Source organism: Mobula hypostoma, chromosome 25 (assembly GCF_963921235.1).
Source record: "Mobula hypostoma chromosome 25, sMobHyp1.1, whole genome shotgun sequence".
In the NCBI taxonomy this organism is placed as follows: domain Eukaryota; kingdom Metazoa; phylum Chordata; class Chondrichthyes; order Myliobatiformes; family Myliobatidae; genus Mobula; species Mobula hypostoma.
The window spans coordinates 22770922-22787759 of record NC_086121.1 but is presented as its reverse complement, the minus strand read 5'-3'; the positions used below and the strand labels follow the sequence as shown (position 1 = coordinate 22787759).

At 44.9% G+C, this 16838-nt stretch overlaps 2 protein-coding genes across 2 annotated transcripts in view; one reads left to right on the top strand and one right to left on the bottom strand.

Annotated features, from left to right (window-relative positions):
- The window catches only part of atad3 (ATPase family AAA domain containing 3), a 73540-nt gene extending 68986 nt beyond the window's left edge, over positions 1-4554 (bottom strand). Inside the window, exons 1-4 of the mRNA XM_063033012.1 lie at positions 4312-4554; positions 2509-2585; positions 1529-1630; positions 968-1027 (exon numbers count right to left, since the gene is read on the bottom strand). Of these exons, the coding sequence (XP_062889082.1) occupies positions 968-1027; positions 1529-1630; positions 2509-2585; positions 4312-4519 (447 nt within the window). The 5' untranslated portion in view covers positions 4520-4554. The remainder of the gene's footprint in view (positions 1-967; positions 1028-1528; positions 1631-2508; positions 2586-4311) is intronic.
- A 232-nt stretch (positions 4555-4786) lies between these two features.
- On the top strand, positions 4787-15571 carry LOC134337672 (uncharacterized). Its single transcript, XM_063032865.1, has 5 exons — positions 4787-4847; positions 7589-7722; positions 8591-9485; positions 11865-12038; positions 15418-15571. Exons 1-5 carry the CDS (start codon positions 4792-4794, stop codon positions 15569-15571), a joined length of 1413 nt encoding a protein of 470 aa, XP_062888935.1. The 5' UTR covers positions 4787-4791.
- The last annotated feature ends 1267 nt before the right edge of the window (positions 15572-16838 follow it).

Sequence of the window (16838 nt, the reverse complement as noted above, 5' to 3'; positions counted from 1 at the left end):
AATGCCTTCTTCTGGGCAGCGTCTTTACAATGACTGGTGACCCCAGCCATTATCAATATTCTTCAGAGATTGTCTGCCTGATGCCATCGGTCGCATAACCGGGACTTGTGATATGCACCAGCTGCTCATACGACCATCCACCACCTGCTCCCATAGCTTCACGTGACCCTGATCGGTGGGCTAAGCAGATGCTACGCCTTGCCCAAGGGTGGCCTGCAGGCTAGCGGAGGGAAGGAGTGCCTTACAGCTCCTTTGGTAGAGACGCATCACCACCCGACCACCCATTTTGATATTCACCGAGGGCTTGAACATGGAAGCTCAGAGTTAAATTCCAAATTTGCAGATCTATCAACTAGCATCACTGCCTATTTTGCTGCCACTTTACTCCTCTTCATAAAGTACTCAATTTGTACTTCAGCCAGATCTTCACAAGACTTAGCTTTTTGGTCTTTTCTTCCCTTTGCTGTGTTGGCACATGGCCAAGTGGTTAAGGCGTTCATCTAGTGAGCTGAAGGTCGCTAGTTCGAGCCTTGGCTGAGGCAGCGTGTGTGTCCTTGAGTAAACCACACAATGCTCTGCGACGACACCGGTGCCAAGCTGTATGGGTCCTAGTGCCCTTCCCTTGGACAACATCGGGGGCATGGAGAGGGGAGACGCAGTATGGGCAACTGCTGGTCTTCCATACAACCTTGCCCAGGCCTGCACCCTGGAAACCTTCCAAGGCGCAAATCCATGGTCTCATGAGACTAACGGATGCCTATTATTATTATTCCCTTTGCTACTCTATGAAATTATTTCTAAGGCCTTCTTTAAAATATTTGTTTGCTCCTTCAAAATAATCATATGTGGCTCCTAAATACAGGAAGTACAAAATTAAAAATGATCATTCACAGTTCATGACCCATGAAAATAAAACTTCAGAGTGGTCACCAAACACATGCAATTACATAGGGGAGTACAGGCTCACCTGCTGGCGGAGTTGGTCATCATATCGTTGCCTCGCTAGTTTGTCCTGGTACTGTGCTCGCTGCAAAACAAGGTACGGAATTTATTTTCACCACCACTATAACAAAAAAAAAATTGAATGATTTAAGATAAATTCAGACCCAACTGAAAATGTTATGGCAATAAGACGAGATTTTCTGCTCACATGCACAATTGACAGTTTGAATTCTAAAGCTCATAGCTTGATCTTTTTAACTCAACATAATACATCTGCAAATTTATTATAGACAGAACTAAGTAGTCCTATTACAATTTTCTCTATTAAATCACAGCCATGCGTTTGTTCTGTCGGAAGAAGTAATGAAGAAATTGCTAAGACAGTGATGCGATAATAATGTCTCCACATACATGGATGCTTTTACTTCTTCCCCAGAAGCCAAGTGTCAATATGTTGGCACAGTTTCTTCCAAACCTCAGTCCAACCATCAGCTTGGCAATTTAAAGTGATTTTCCGAGTTATAAATTCAGGAGCACAAGCACATTCACTTTGGTGACCAGTTCCCTAATGTAATCAGAAACTTACTGCCTGGTGCTGCCTGGTTTCTTCAGCAAGTGTCTTCCGTTTTTCTTCTGCTTGGACTTTGATCTGATCGGATCGGAGCTGCTCCACAGCAGCTTCGTACTCCTGCAGAGAGAATCATAAACTTACACATTGTAACAAGGCAAAGCCATCATCCGAGTAGACAGCATCACTACAACTTGAATCACTGGTTCCATTTCATTTGAACTTTAAAAATAAGAACAAAATCTGAACCACTTTCTTGCTAGTATGTGAAACACCAGAATTGATTGTGGTTTGGTGCCAACTATAAAACACAGAACAATACCGTAATAGCAACCAACAATTTACAAGATAACAATGCAAACAGCCAGGAGCAATCAACAACTAGCAGAACAGTCACATGTTCAAATATCAATAATCAAACTTAAATACATGTGAACATATGAACAGATTAAAAAATTATCAATAGAACCAGGAAAGCAGGAAAGGCCATTTAATGGATGTTGTGCAGGGACAGACAGGGTATTACACTGGAGTGAGTTTAGCTGAGAAGCTGGTCCCTGATGCCGTGAACTCTGCCATGGACAGTTCTGAGCCCGGCTGCAAAAGGAGGATGGAGCATGGGGCCAGCAACCCCACCCCGTTAAAAAACAGAGCTACAGCGACACCAACAGAAGCTCCAAAAAGCTCACCCCTGGGAGAGGAAGGATCTTCGACGGGCTACACCTGGGGACAACTTAAAAGACTGGCTCAGGAAGAGGACTCTGGGGGAGCTGGAGTCGGAGGCCTGTGCCCCAGTAGGAGCGATGGGCTGAACTAACAAACCTGAAGCTGTGAAGTGCTGCACCATTCTGCGATCAAATCGGAAATTCCGTGCAGGAGATGCACACCTTCCCTCATCACTAAGCCCCTTGGGTAATGTATTTCGACAGCAGTATGGTTTTCTCACGAGGACCTGGGGCCACCAACCTACACCTTGCTTTCAGAACCCTGCCTCATACCTTGATGCGACTTTGATGCTCCAGCTGTACCGTTTGCTCCTGTAACCGAGAGAGATTGAGCGCATCCTTGGCGTGGCCTGAAACAAAGAATCAGAGTTTGTTGATAACTTGACTTGCTACCACAAGCAGACACTTCAAATAACCCATTCACTGTAGTGTTGCAGTGCTGAACAATTTGTTACCCAGTATAAAAATGCTCAAACAATTAAAATCAGTTTACTACTGAGGAAAGTAATGAAATATTAAGCTTCACAAAACCAAGGGAACACCAAACCCATGCCCAGGCCCACAAAACCGGGGGGAATGCCAACATATGTACATACAAACTTATGAAACAGGAGCAGGAACAAGCCACTCAGGCCCTTTAACCTGCTCTACCATTTTCATCAGACCTTTGCTCATCTGATACAAACTGCAACTCTGTATCTGCCTACCAACGATCATCTTTTACTCCGTTACCCCACGCCTTATAAAATATTAAAAGTCTGTTTCCACCGCTCTTTGAGGAAGGACATGCTAAACACGCAGAGTGAAAACATGTTGCCTTATTTCTCTCTTAAATGGACAACCCGTTAGTCCAGGGGTTCGCAACCTAGGGGCCACAGACCTCTTGGTTAACGTTAAAGGTCTGTGGCATAAAACAGATTGGGAACCCCTGCTTTAGTCAAACCCAGTTCAATACACGCTCAACTTGAGGAAACATTCTTATGACATTTACCCTGTCAAGATCTGTCAGCATCCAGTATGTTTCAGTTCAGTTCCCTCGTACTCTTTCCAATCACACTGTATTACAGGCCTAGCCAACACTTCCTCGGAGGAGCACTTGTTAACAATCACCCATAGGACCAACTTCACTGAACTGTTTTCCAAAGCATTGACATCCTTCTTTAAACTAGGAATCAATATGTACACAGTGCCCCTGATATGACCTTGCTAATGTACACACTAGACCACAGAACAGTACAACACAGGAACAGGCCTCTGGGCCCATAACATTGTGCCAAACCAATTAAGTTATAGGCACAGTAGTCACTGAAGGACAATGTCCCTACTTTACATTCAATTCTCCTGTCAATAAATACAAAATTCTATTAACTTTCCTAAAGACTTGCATTCATATAAGCTGGTCTTTTGCCCATCAAGAACTCAGAAAACACGATCACTGGCACCTTGAGGCTCTGCAAATTTTGGTTGTTTAGATAATGCTTTTCTAAAAAAAACCTTTGCCAATTGTATTCCCTCGCAATGACAGGAGGCATGTTTCATTTGCCAGACTAAACATACCCGTATCCCTTTACATCATCTTTACCTACTCCTTCCAACTTACTTTCCTTTTTATTGCGTCATTAGCACACATAACCGAATATTTTATGCATTCACCGAAGTAACATGCTTCTGGGATTTTCATTATGGCAGATGTCAAGATAAGTGGCCCACAGCCGTTCGTGTTCTGTATCCCACCGCTTTGAAATAAAGGAATTGCAGTTGCTATCATTCAATCTAAGTAAACCAGTACACCAGCTTTCTCACTGCCCACCTCTGTTAAGTTACGCAAACCTTAGGGGGCATTACAAAAAAAATGATACAACTCTGGAGGCCCCACGGCTCAATGCCACGCACTTCTGACAGATCCCGTCCCGCTGTCACCCGGCGCCTCCGCCCGTGCCGGATCCCGCTACACCCGGACCCTCCACGCTGTCCCAGGCCCCGCGCCCGTGTCTTCAACAACCCTGTCACATTACGGGCCCTCCCCGCCCACCGCTCCCGGTCCCGGTCCCGGTCCCGGTCCCGCTCCTCACTCACGGGATGAGTCCAGTTCCCGGGCAGCCTTGGCCGCGCGCTCCAGGCCGGTCGGGTCGAAGTTGCTCCATTTGTCCTTGTGCCGGTCGGACCCGTCGCTGCCAGCCCCGGGAGGGGGAGGCGGTGGGGTTGGGCCTGCCGGAGCTCCGGGCGCCGCCTGGTCACCACCGGCCGGCGGCGATCCCTTGTTCAACCCAAAAATCCAGGACATGGCGGTGCCTCCACACGCGTACGGTGACCTCTAGATTACCGCGCGTGCGCGGCGCGAGCAACTCTGACCCCGTTGCTGATTAGTCAAGCGAGAGTGCAGGGGAACTGTGATTGGTTCTTGAGTGCCTCTCTTTTCATTGGTGAACATGCCGGGTTTTGCTAAATGCCAATTGGCTGTCCCGACCGCTGGGCGCGATGTTATTGGTTGTCGGCGCGGTCAGAGGTTGCCTCTGCCAGGGCTGATGCTGCACGTCGGAACCGGCTTCGGCGTCCATGGCTCTGAAGGCGGATCGAGCCTTCGTCCTGCACGGGGTGAGAAGTTCTCTGAGGTAAGCGTCCATGCCGCCGTCTTCTATGGACTTGTGCTAACCAGAGAAAACGATTGCCGTCATTGGCATTGTCAAATGTTGTCCGAGCGCCGACCGGGGTGCCGTTGCTATAGCGGTTGCTATGGACGCCTTGGCGTTATCACCGTGTAAAGCAATTCTTTCTGGAAAATATCACCCGTTCTAGTTTACAATCACGCATCAACTTTTTTGGGGTAAATTCAGTCAATTTGAAGTAAAGATCGACAGATTCCTTAGTTAAAATAAAACGGCATTTGGTTGCTTTTAACACCCTTTCCTGTTATTGTGGTGCTAATCGTTCGGGTTAAAATATGTTGTTCATCTCCGTCCCCGATCATTTGGCGATTCTAAAGTTTCTGCATAACAGAACTCGCACGGAGAAAACGGAAAACAGCATCTCGCACCGGGTTACTCTGTAATATACAATTCGCCAAGTCAAAATCTGTAATTCTCCAATCTACTAAAAAGAAAGTTTAACGTGAATGCTCCCTCCTGACATAGACTTCTCCGAGGTAATAAGAGACAGACAATAAATACGTGCTCTTATGAGCATTTTCGTAATTGAGAATTCAAAATTAAACTATTACACTACAGAAAAGCATCAGTATTTGTAAACAAATTACTCACTGTTTAGTTTTAATAGTTTCTTTCCGTTTAACACCATTTCCCCCAAATAGTTTGCATACCAGTTAAGTTAACGTATAATAATAGAAAGTAAGAAATGAGAATAAGGATAGAAGAAATACACAGCAGTCGTTCACATAGCATCTGCAGGGAAAGTGATAGTATTAACCTTTTGGTTAGCAAATCTTTAATGGAACTGAAACACGACCTATGTGAGATCTTTTATGGCAGTTAAAATACTGTATGATAAAAGTCAAACGTACTCTTCAGGATTTTCATGGAAAGCAGACAAATCTATGCAACTTGATTACCAAGACTGATCAATATCCAAGAGCTTGTTCTTAATCCCATAAAAGTAAAGTTTCTTTGCTGGGCCTTCATAAACCAATGGACTAATTTATATATGGATTATACAGTGCATGAACTGTTGTTCTAAAAAACCAAGAAATTATATATTTGCTGGGCAAGTACATTGATTAAAAATTTCCACAGGCGCACGATTCAGTCTGAGACTTAATTGTAGGGGTGTCATATCGGTTGTGTTCTCTTATAGAAAACATTAATCTGACGATGTGCAGGAGTCTGGATGCTGGAATCTGGAGCTGGTGGAGGAAAGTGGGTCAGGCAACATTGGTAGTGGGAAATGGACGTTTAGGTGGACTGAGATGGTCAATACAGAGAAGTGAAGCACAGGGAACGGGGTAAAAATTGACAAATGATAGGCATATCCTATTATGGAAGGGTGGGTTGGTGCTTGAAGTCAGGTGGAAAAGGGAAGGGTTGAGATAACAATAGAGGCTGGGGAGGTGATCAATGGAGACAGCAAAGGGCTGCAGAACATGGAATCTGATAGAATGAAGGTGAAGAGGAACCTTCACCTTTCGCAGGGCTGCAAAGGCCAGTACCAGAGGCCATCGTTTAGGTCAAGTGGAGGAAAGTTTAGGAGAGGTATCAGAGAGTTTTTTTTATACTGAGAGTAGTGGGTTCCTGGAATACACTGCCAGGGGTAGTGGTAAAGGCTGATACAATAGGGACATTTGAGAGACTCTTAGATATAGGCACATGGATGTGAGTAAAATGGAGGGTTAATGTCTGTGTGGGAGGGAAGGGCTAGATTAATGGTGGAACAGGTTTATTTAGGTTGGCACAACATCATGGGCCAAAGGGCCCATCCAGTGCTGAAATGTTCTGTGTACTAACAAGGGAGAAAAGATGGGAACCTGGGGAGGGGACCCAGTGGGGCAGCATGTTGGTGGAGGAGATGGAAGAAAAGCAGGATGATCAGGGACTTGTGGTGGGAAGACTTGTAAATCTGGGTAGACAAGAAGGAGAAAGGAAAGGGGCAGAGAGGGAAAAGGTTACCTGAAATCGGATAATCCAATATTTATGGCACTGGCTTGTAGACTGTCTAGGTGGATTATGAGGTGCTCTTCCTCTAGTCTGCATTTGACATCGCATGGCAGGGATAGACATGGCCTGCAGAATGGGGAGGAGAATTAAAAATGCTTTCAACTGGGAGATCCGTCTGGCTATTGTGACTGGTGCACCAGTGCTCGACCAACTGGTTGCACGGAGCCGCAAAAGATTCTGCAGGTGCTGAAAATTTTGAGAACCACAGATAAAATGCTGGAAGAACTCATCAGATCAGCCACCATCTATGGAGGGAAGTGAACAGCTGATGCTTTGGGCTGAGATCCTTCATGTGGACATTTATACAGAGGGGGGCACAGTGAGACAGGGTCTCACAGAACTCCTGTCAAAGAGAGCAGGAAAACTTTTCCAGGGTAGGTATACCTTGAAGAGACTTCACAGTGGAACAGCAAAAGATGAAAAAGTCTCAGTCTGAAACTGGGCAGTTCATTTCCCTACATTGATGCTGCTTGACCTGTTGAGTTCCTCCAGCATTTTGTGTATGTTGCTGCAGTTTATGTAATTTATGTCGTTCGTGGCATTTATACACTGGGCATGTATACCCATTACAATAATGCTGAACATGAAAATGTGATAATTGACAACTAATTTTTTACCCTGGAGTCTCCAGATTTAAGCGAATAAGGATTTTTTCATATCAGAGTTGTTTGTTTATTTATTTATTTCAGGAAGCGACCAGATGAGCATCTCACAAACACACAAAAGACATTCACCATGCATCAGCAAGTATCAAGGGATCAGCCAACAAACTGGAATTTTAATCGCAACTCATCAGACATCTCCATAGATGACAAGCTAAGGGGTATGATTTTATAACATAAGAATTTAAATGGAGACATTAGTGCTATACAGTATAAAAGCACAATAGTGAAACAGTATAATGGAGAGCAATATGGTTTGACAAACTTGTACTTCCTGCTAATGGAGGAGGTGCGGTAACAGTTAAAGGGACTCAAAGTGAAGAACAAGAAAGCTTTGCTGTTGGGAGCCTGCAGTGATATTCTACCAATATTCGCGACACAAAATTTGTTGCATAACTGAGTCAATATCACATTACAAGTGAGATACGTTCACTTTTCTGCTATCTTCTCCTAGGCTAATATTCTATGCTCCTGAAAGGATAATCGTTCCCTTCTCAATATCATGCAAGAGGACAATCAGCGACGGTTCCTTCTTCTCACTCCAGAGATTTCCCTTTCTCCCGTCACTCTAACTTTAGGATGTCCAGTAGTCACTTGAGAGTTACTGGCACAGAGTGATGGAGATTTAGCTTCATGACCCCACTGCGATATGGCAAAGGAGCAGACTCCACATTAATGCCTGAGCTTTCCAAAGTGTCATATATACATTACATGGCAACTACACTTTAGGAGTATTTTATTGCCTGAAAAGTATTTCATGAAAGATGCAAATCTGTCAGAATGTCATGTAACACTTAGTGATATATTTGCTAAGAAATCATTGAAATTTCAGTGGAATTCAAGGCAATTTATTTTGGCTTTACTTTTGATTTTTCTATTTCCTTCTATACTCTTTAGCCTTTTCCTCTTCCATTGTTGCACAATTCCTTGTTAAATATAGTAGTTGTTAGAATTATTTTTGAATGTAAGCCAAAACATATTCATTTGATTAAAACTATGTTGACTTGTATGTCTCTTTCTTTTAACTAGAGGTGCCCTTGTCTGGCAGCCAGAAGAACAGCCCCAGCATTGATGAATTGGAACAAAGTTTAAGTGAACTAAAGATGCAGGTGAAGAGTCTGACTTCAAGTCTGACCCCTGCATTAATGACAGACTACAAAAGGAAAGGAGACCTGGACAGCACTTCCAGGCCTAGCAGCAAAAATGGTGATTGGCTGGTCCTAACCAATGGGGCATTTCACGAGAACAGAGGTGGAACAGCACAACATTCCGATGAGTCAGAGTGGTTTATGAGGCCGAGGCATTTAGTGCAATCACTGGGCAGATACCCAGCCCTCGAAGACCTCGGAGTTCCTGCTCACTTCATATCTCCGGTTGATCGAGTGGTGGGCCTCACTGGGAGCGAGCTCTCCAGCAAAAGCTTCACGGCTGCCACCATCTCACCTGCTGACATTGCCTACAGAGAAAGCGTACCCACGAGGGTGGGTGCACCGCACCTAATTGGAGTCAGAGCTCTCCTTCCTCCTCAGATTCCGGTCCGGCTTCAGTGCCCCGAAAGGATGAGATCACCATCTCCCAACACCCATTTCCGGACTCTCAGGCGCTCCAGAGACCTCCGGTCACGGTCTCTGTCCCCTGCTCCTAAAAGAAGCCATTGGCAGCAATCCCGCCCTCAGTCTCCTAAACCAGCGTGGAGACCAAATTCTGCTAAAGTGAATGCATGTGGTAGGCCCCCTCCGCCCATAAAGAGGCAGACAACCGTGAGTAAGAAAGCAGCCTTTGCCAGACTGTCTAGACCGTATTCCTACAATCCAGAGGCCTTCAGCCTGAGCTCCCAGCCTATACCTAATCAGAGTGTAGATGACCATCTGAGTTTCACAGCTCTGGATGTGGCATCACCTTCTACAAGGGAGATCAGTGACAGGTGGGTTTCCCCCTTCCCTTTCTAATTTATACTGCAGCAGCAAGGTTTAGGAATCAGACATCGCTTGAAGGCAAACTAACAGACAGCAGAAGTCCAGAGTCCAGATGCACCCTTTGGAATTGTTGGCAGGATCGCTTTTAAATAGATTAAAGATTTCTCCAGTGTTATTGTATGGAGCTGATCTAAAGATCTGTTTTAATTCTGGAGGTACCCCACTGTTTCAATTGATTATTTATTTTATTCCACTACGGTGCTCCACAACTAAGATATATATAGGGAAGTTATCTGGAAGGTTTCATTGAAGCCTATTGGATATTGTAAGGCCTGGATATAGTGGAGTTCTGATGAAGGGTCTCGGGCCGAAACATGGACTGTTTATTCATTTCCATAGATGCTGCCCAACCTTCTGGGTTCCTCCAGCATTTTGTGTGCGTCGCTATGGAGAAGATGCTTCCATTATTAGGAGAGTCTAGGATCTGATGGCTCAGCCTCAAAATACAGGACATCCCTTTAAAACTGAGATAAGGAGGAACATCTGCAGCTAGAGAGTGGTGAATCTATGGAATTCATTGCCACAGAGGCTGTGGAAGCCAAGTTACTGTCTGTGTGTAAGGCAGGAATTGATAGGTTCTCGATTGGTAAGGGTTTAAGGTTGATGGCAAGAAGGTGAGAGAATGGGTTTGAGAAAAAACCCATCACGGTCGAATGGTGGAACAGACTCAAGTGGCCGAATGGCCTAATTCTGCTTCTGTATCTTATGGTCTCATGATCTTTACGTATAAGTGAGAGATTAAGAATATTTCACAAACACGAGGAAGTCTGCCAATGCTGGAAATCCAAAGCAACACACACACGCAGAATGCTGGAGGAACTCAGCAGGCCAGGCAGCATCTATGGAAAAGGGTCAAGAGTCGATGTTTTGGGCCGAGACTGTTCACTGATTCCAGTGTATGACAGAGGAAAAATATTTCAAAACTGAAACCTTGTGGTCAGGAAGTCCGCGATTTTGTTTAGGAAGAGGTACAGTCGACGTTTTGGTCCGAGACCCTTCGTCAGGACTAACTGAAGGAAGAGCTAGTAAGAGATTTGAAAGTTGGAGGGGGAGGGGGAGATCCAAAATGATAGGAGAAGACAGGAGGGGGAGGGATGGAGCCAAGAGCTGGACAGGTGATTGGCAAAAGGGGATACGAGAGGATCATGGGACAGGAGGCCCAGGGAGAAAGAAAAGGGGGAGGCGGGGGGAACCCAGAGGATGGGCAAGGGACAGAGGGAGAAAAAGGAGAGAGAGAGAAAGAATGTGTGTATATAAATAAATAACGGATGGGGTACGAGGGGGAGGTGGGGAATTAGCGGAAGTTAGAGAGGTCAATGTTCACGCCATCAGGTTGGAGGCTACCCAGATGGAATATAAGGTGTTGTTCCTCCAACCTGAGTTTATATACACACATTCTTTCTCTCACTCTCCTTTTTCTCCCTCTGTCCCTCTGACTATACCCCTTGTCCATCCTCTGGGTTTTCCCCCCCTCCCCCCTTTCCTTCTCCCTGGGCCTCCTGTCCCATGATCCTCTCATATCCCTTTTGTTAATCAACTGTCCAGCTCTTGGCTCCATCCCTCCCCCTCCTGTCTTCTCCTATCATTTTGGATCTCCCCCTCCCCCTCCCACTTTCAAATCTCTTACTAGCTCTTCCTTCAGTTAGTCCTGACGAAGGGTCTCAGCCCAAAACGTCAACTGTACCTCTTCCTAGAGATGCTGCCTGGCCTGCTGCATTCACCAGCAACTTTGATGTGTGTTGCTTGAAATTTCCAGCATCTGCAGAATTCCTCGTGTTTCCGAGATTTTGTTTACCAGGTACTCTTTTGCTCTGATGTGCTATTGAATAGAGATTCCAAACATGCCTGGTAACCTTTGTGTTTAATCTCCTGCACCAAACTCCCTACCGACTCACGCTGATGGTCCCTGCTCTGGTTCTCTGGTAACTGATCACAACTCTGACAAAATGTTGGAGGATCTCACAGTCCTGATGAAGGGCCTCTGCCTGTTTACTCCCCGCCATAGATGCTGCCTGACTTGCTGAGTTCCTCCAGCATTTTGTATGTGCTGCTGAAGATTTCCACCAGCTGCAGAATCACTTGTGCTTACGATCACAACTCTCTCAGCCGACTGGACTTTGCAGTTTCAGGCCCTTAAACAAAATGTTTATCGAATTGGCCTTAATTAAGCACTACTCACGAGTCATACAAGTCAGCCAGCGTCAGAGTTTTGGAATGAGAAGGATTTCAGTCTGAAATGTTAACTGTTTCTTTCCCCCACAGATGCTGCTTGACTTGCTGAGTTTCTTCAGCATTTTGTGTTCTGTTCGGTTTGTCTGTTGTTGTAGGTTCCTGCAAACGCTGGCAGAGGGCGACGTCAGACAGTCATTGGTGGAAATGTCTCCTTACCAACAAGAACTGTCTCAGCTGAGGCTGCAGCGTCTCCGTGTGGAGGAAGAGTTACTGCTGGAGCTCAAACGGCAACAAGAACTGGAAAGAGTCCGGGGCCCGCAGCTCAAATGGTAATGGGACGTAGTTACCTCGGGCTGAATGCTTAGCCTGATAACTACATTCCAAATTAGGGAGAATGTTAGCTCTTGCAGAGCATGAAGAAGACATTTATTAGATATGACAGAGATCGATTCTGTAAAGAGGAAGGCTTGTCCTCCCTAGAATAGAAAATTTAAGAAATTGGTACGAAGTCATGACTGGTTTTCATAAATATTTATCTTTAAATTCATCCCTCATCAGGGGCATTAAGCGTGTGTGGGAATTAAATGGAACTGAATTTTAAAAACAGATTACAATGCAGGATTACTGCATAGAACATTATCATGCACATTATCCTCCGCAACTTCCGCCACTTTCAACAGTACCCCACCACTAAGCACATCTTTCCCTCTCCGCTTTCCGCAGGAATCGTTCCCTCCGCGACTCCCTGGCCCACATGTCCCTCACCACGGATCTCCCACCCGACACTTATCCTGTAAGCATAAGTGCTACGTCTGTCCCTACACCTCCTCTCTTGCCACCATTCAGGACCCCAAACAGTCCTTCCAGGTGAGGCAACACTTCATTTGTGAGTCTGTTGGGGTCATCTATTGTATCCGGTGCGGCCTCCTCTACATTGGTGAAACCCGACGCAGATTGGGGGACCGCTTCGTCGAGCACCTCCGCTCCGTCTGCCACAACAGACAGGATCTCCCGGTAGCCACCCACTTCAACTCTGCTTCACACTCCCATTCAGATATGTCCATACATGGCCTCCTCTACTGCCATGATGAGGCTAAACTCAGGTTGGAGGAGCAACACCTGGTATACCGTCTGGGTAGTTGCCAGCCCCTTGGTATGTACATAGAATTCTCCAACTTCCAGTAAATCCCTCCCCTTCCCTTCCCCTATCCTTATTTCACTCTGCCCCCTCCCCCAGCTGCCTATCACCTCCCTCATGGTTCCCCCTCCCTCTACTACCCATTGTGTTTTCCCCTTTTCCTTCTTCACCTTTCCTGCCTATCACCTCCCTGCTTCCCCGCCCCCACCCCTTTATCTTTCCCCTTTCTGGTTTTTCACCTGGAACCTACCAGCCTTCTCCTTCCCACCCTCCCCCCACCTTCTTTATAGGGCCTCTGCCCCTTCCCCCTACAGTCCTGACGAAGGGTTCCGGCCCAAAATGTTGACTGATCATTTCCATGGATGCTGCCCGACCTGCTGAGTTCCTCCAGCGTGTAGTGAGTGTTGCTGCATAGAACACGTTTAATGCTAACATCTGGCATAACTTGCCGGGCAAAAATGAATTCAGTGGTAAAGGGGTGACAACTAGCCAGGGCAGAAGTTGAAGATGATATACGATGATGTGTTATCTGGAAAGCACTCCCTGAAAGGGTATGGAAATAGATTTAACAATAATGCTTAGAAAAAAGATCAAAGTTCAAAGTAAATTTTATTATCAAAGCACATTTATGTCACCAAATACAACCCTGAGATTCATTTTCCTGAGGGCGTACTCAGCAAATCTATAGAATAGTAACTATTAATGGATCAATGAAAGATCAACCAAAGTGCAGAAGACAACAAACTGTGCAAATGCAAATATAAATAAATAGCAATAAATAATAATGAGAACATGAGACAATAAGATAAAGAGTCCTGGAAGTGAGATGATTAGTTGTGGGAACATCTCAATGGATGGGCACGTGAGTGTGGTTATACTCTTTGTTCAAGAGCCTGATTGCTGATGGGTAGTAACTGTTCTTGAACTTGGTGGTACGAGTCCTGAGGCTCTTCTACCTTCTACCTGGTGTCAGCAGCGAGAAAAGAGCATGGCCTGGGTGGTGATGGGTGCTGCTTTCCTATGACAGAGTTTCATATAGATGCGCTCAATAGCCGGAAGGGCTTTACCCACAAGGGACTGGGCCGAATCCACTAACTTTTGTCGGATTTTAGGGTGACTGGAAATCAGTTGCAGAATTATGTGGGGAGGGTATAATTGCTTGGTTCCACCAAGGAGCCAGCATTGCTTGATGGCCTGAATAGCCTTCACAGGTGCTGCATCATTCAGTGTTAATGCAGAATCTGCTGAAGGCAGACAAGTGAAGCTTATCTAATAAATTGACTGGAAAGAAGGAAAGTAGCAAACTAGGTACGAAGCATTCATCAGCATTGAGTCATAGTCATGCAGTGCTTCAACCCAACTACTTGCCTACCAAGCTGCCTAACTGAGCTAGTCTCATTTGTCTGTGATTTGCCCTTATCCCTCAGAACGTTCTACGTAACTGTGGAAATGCCTTTTAACTGATGTAATTGTACCCTTTTTACCACTTCCTCTGCAAGTTCGTTCTATGTACTCACCACCCTATGTGTGAAAATGCTACCTCTCAGGTTCTTTTTAAGTCTTTCCCTTCTCACTTTAAACCCAAGCCCTCTAGTTTAGGACTCCTGTCTCTTGTGAAAAAGAATCAGAATCAGGTTTATTATCACCGGCGTGTGTTGTGAAATTTGTCATCTTACCAGACTGTGGCCATTCACTTTATCTATGTCCCTCATGACTTTATAAACCTCTGTAAGATTACCACTTGCCTTCCTAAGCTCTAGGGGAAAAAAGCCCTAGTTCTTTCATTCTCTTCTTTTAACTCAATCCTTCTAGTCCCATAACAACCTCACAAATCTGTTTGCACCCTCTCCAGTGTAATGACATCCTTCCTATAGAAATGCATGCAGTAGTTAAAAACTACAATATTCCATTCAGGAAAAAAGTATTCCCCAACTCTTCCTGGGCCAAACCACTATCAGTATTCTTCAGGGCAAAGCAAATTCCACTTGTCATCACACCCACAAGCAAGGATGTGTGAACATATCTAATTTATTTTCATATATGGGATCATTAATTGTAGGGATCCATATCTGTATATCTGTCAGCAGACCGTTATATATTCTCAATTTCTGTTCTGATTGTTATTTATAACAAATTTTATGTCTGTTATAAATTATCCTGAGCCTAGTTATCTGGGGTTGATGAAAATCTGAATGAATTATTAAGTTGCGTTGAGGTTAGCTGACTTCCTGTCTATATGTAAAATTGAATGCAAGAAAACCACTTACCATTTTCTTTCGAGATCATTAAATTTTACAAACAAACACATTATTATTTGAATAAATGGGAGACAGTTTAATGAGTGTAATGTTATCTAAGGTTCAGAAAGTGGTAGTAAATTATCTCATCTCTATTACAATGTATGACAGCACCTTAAGTTTTTATTTTGAATTCTAAATAGCAGTCTTTTTGGAATCCAGTGTGCTTTTACAATTGAGAGGTGTCACATAGGTTTCCTACATCCACTATCACCTTCAGGGATCATCGCAGATCAAATTATTTTTGATGAGATTGGTTTTGAATCTTTTTAGGTATGAAATGAAAGGACCTCGCTTTCATTATGAAGCTCACAAGAACAATGAATTGTTACGAAGCAGCAAGGAAAGGCAGTCTGGATTTAGCTATGGAGAGGACCTCTCTGCTTCCAGTGACTTCTCTCAAAATGTCAACATGGACTCCGTGTGATATTCAACTGTGGTCATCCTCTGGATTCAGCTGACCAGTAGTCTTCTTGGCTTTAATCCAAAATGGATCTCATGTGCATTGACACAAAAGTAGTAAAATTGCTACATAGAGTGAAAGAGTTAATCAAGCATGCACAGGACTTCAGTGCTGCCAGGCTTGCAAAGTTTCCCATCTATTGGATGTAATCCCTCTTTTCACTCCTGTACGCTTGTAATTTGCTATTTTTTAGATGTTACACAATTGAATAATAACGTTTCCAGAAAACTGGCTGGATGGTCAGGGAAGCTGCAAACAAACAGAACTGGGGAGAGCAAGAACCGGGGCTGCAGTGATGAAAAGAATATATGAGGATGAGTACCCTTGGGGGAGGTGGAGAGTGGTGAAAGAAAACGCAAAAACTGGAACCATGAAGTGAGGGTCTGTGGTATGAGGAGCACCAGAACAGAATATGAATGAGAGCACAGAAATCAAGGACCCCAGTCTGCTAAAGTGAACATAGGAATTAGTACCCAACGATTTAGGTGTCTTGCGATTTCCAAATAGATAGCAGATTAATGGAGTTTTACTGTGGTAGGATCTCAGTCAATTATCAAATCTCACCAAAGTCTTGTGAGACCTCCAATAAGAATGAGGTCTCCCTCCCCCCCCCCAGCTCTCCCCCCCCAGCTCTTCCCCCCAGCTATTCACCCCCAGCTCTTCCCCCCCAGCTCCCAGCTCTTCCCCCCAGATCTCCCCCACCCCAGCTTTCCCCCCCCCCGGGCTCTTTCCCCCCGGCTCTTCCTCCCCCAGCTCTCCCCCAGCAACTCTTTCCCCTCCATCTCTCCCCTCTTGTCTCCATAGATGCTGCTTAACATTGGATTCCTCCAGCAGTTTGCTTGTTGCCCCAGATTCCAGCGTCTGCTGTCTCTTATTTTCTGCCTTACATTATTGACCAGCACTGGTCTACCTACAGTGTTTGAGTTTCCCTCTGTATTGTTTTGGTAGTCAGAGCGATCTGCTTGGAGCTCTTTTTTTATTATGACCTGATTTGAGACAACCCATTCTTTTGGTCCTTAAGTGCAGTCTTTTGACTGCGCATATTAGATATTATTACAAAACCATTTTCACATTCCTACTTCAATATTACTCATAGGGCATTTCCCTTCTGCTATGAAATGGGCGAGGTAAAATCATTCCCTTCACTACCTGATGCAGCATTTTGACCTGAACATGAACAATTCCTTTGCCTGTTTCTCCAGCTGGTTGTTTGTTTCTCCCTTCCCTACCT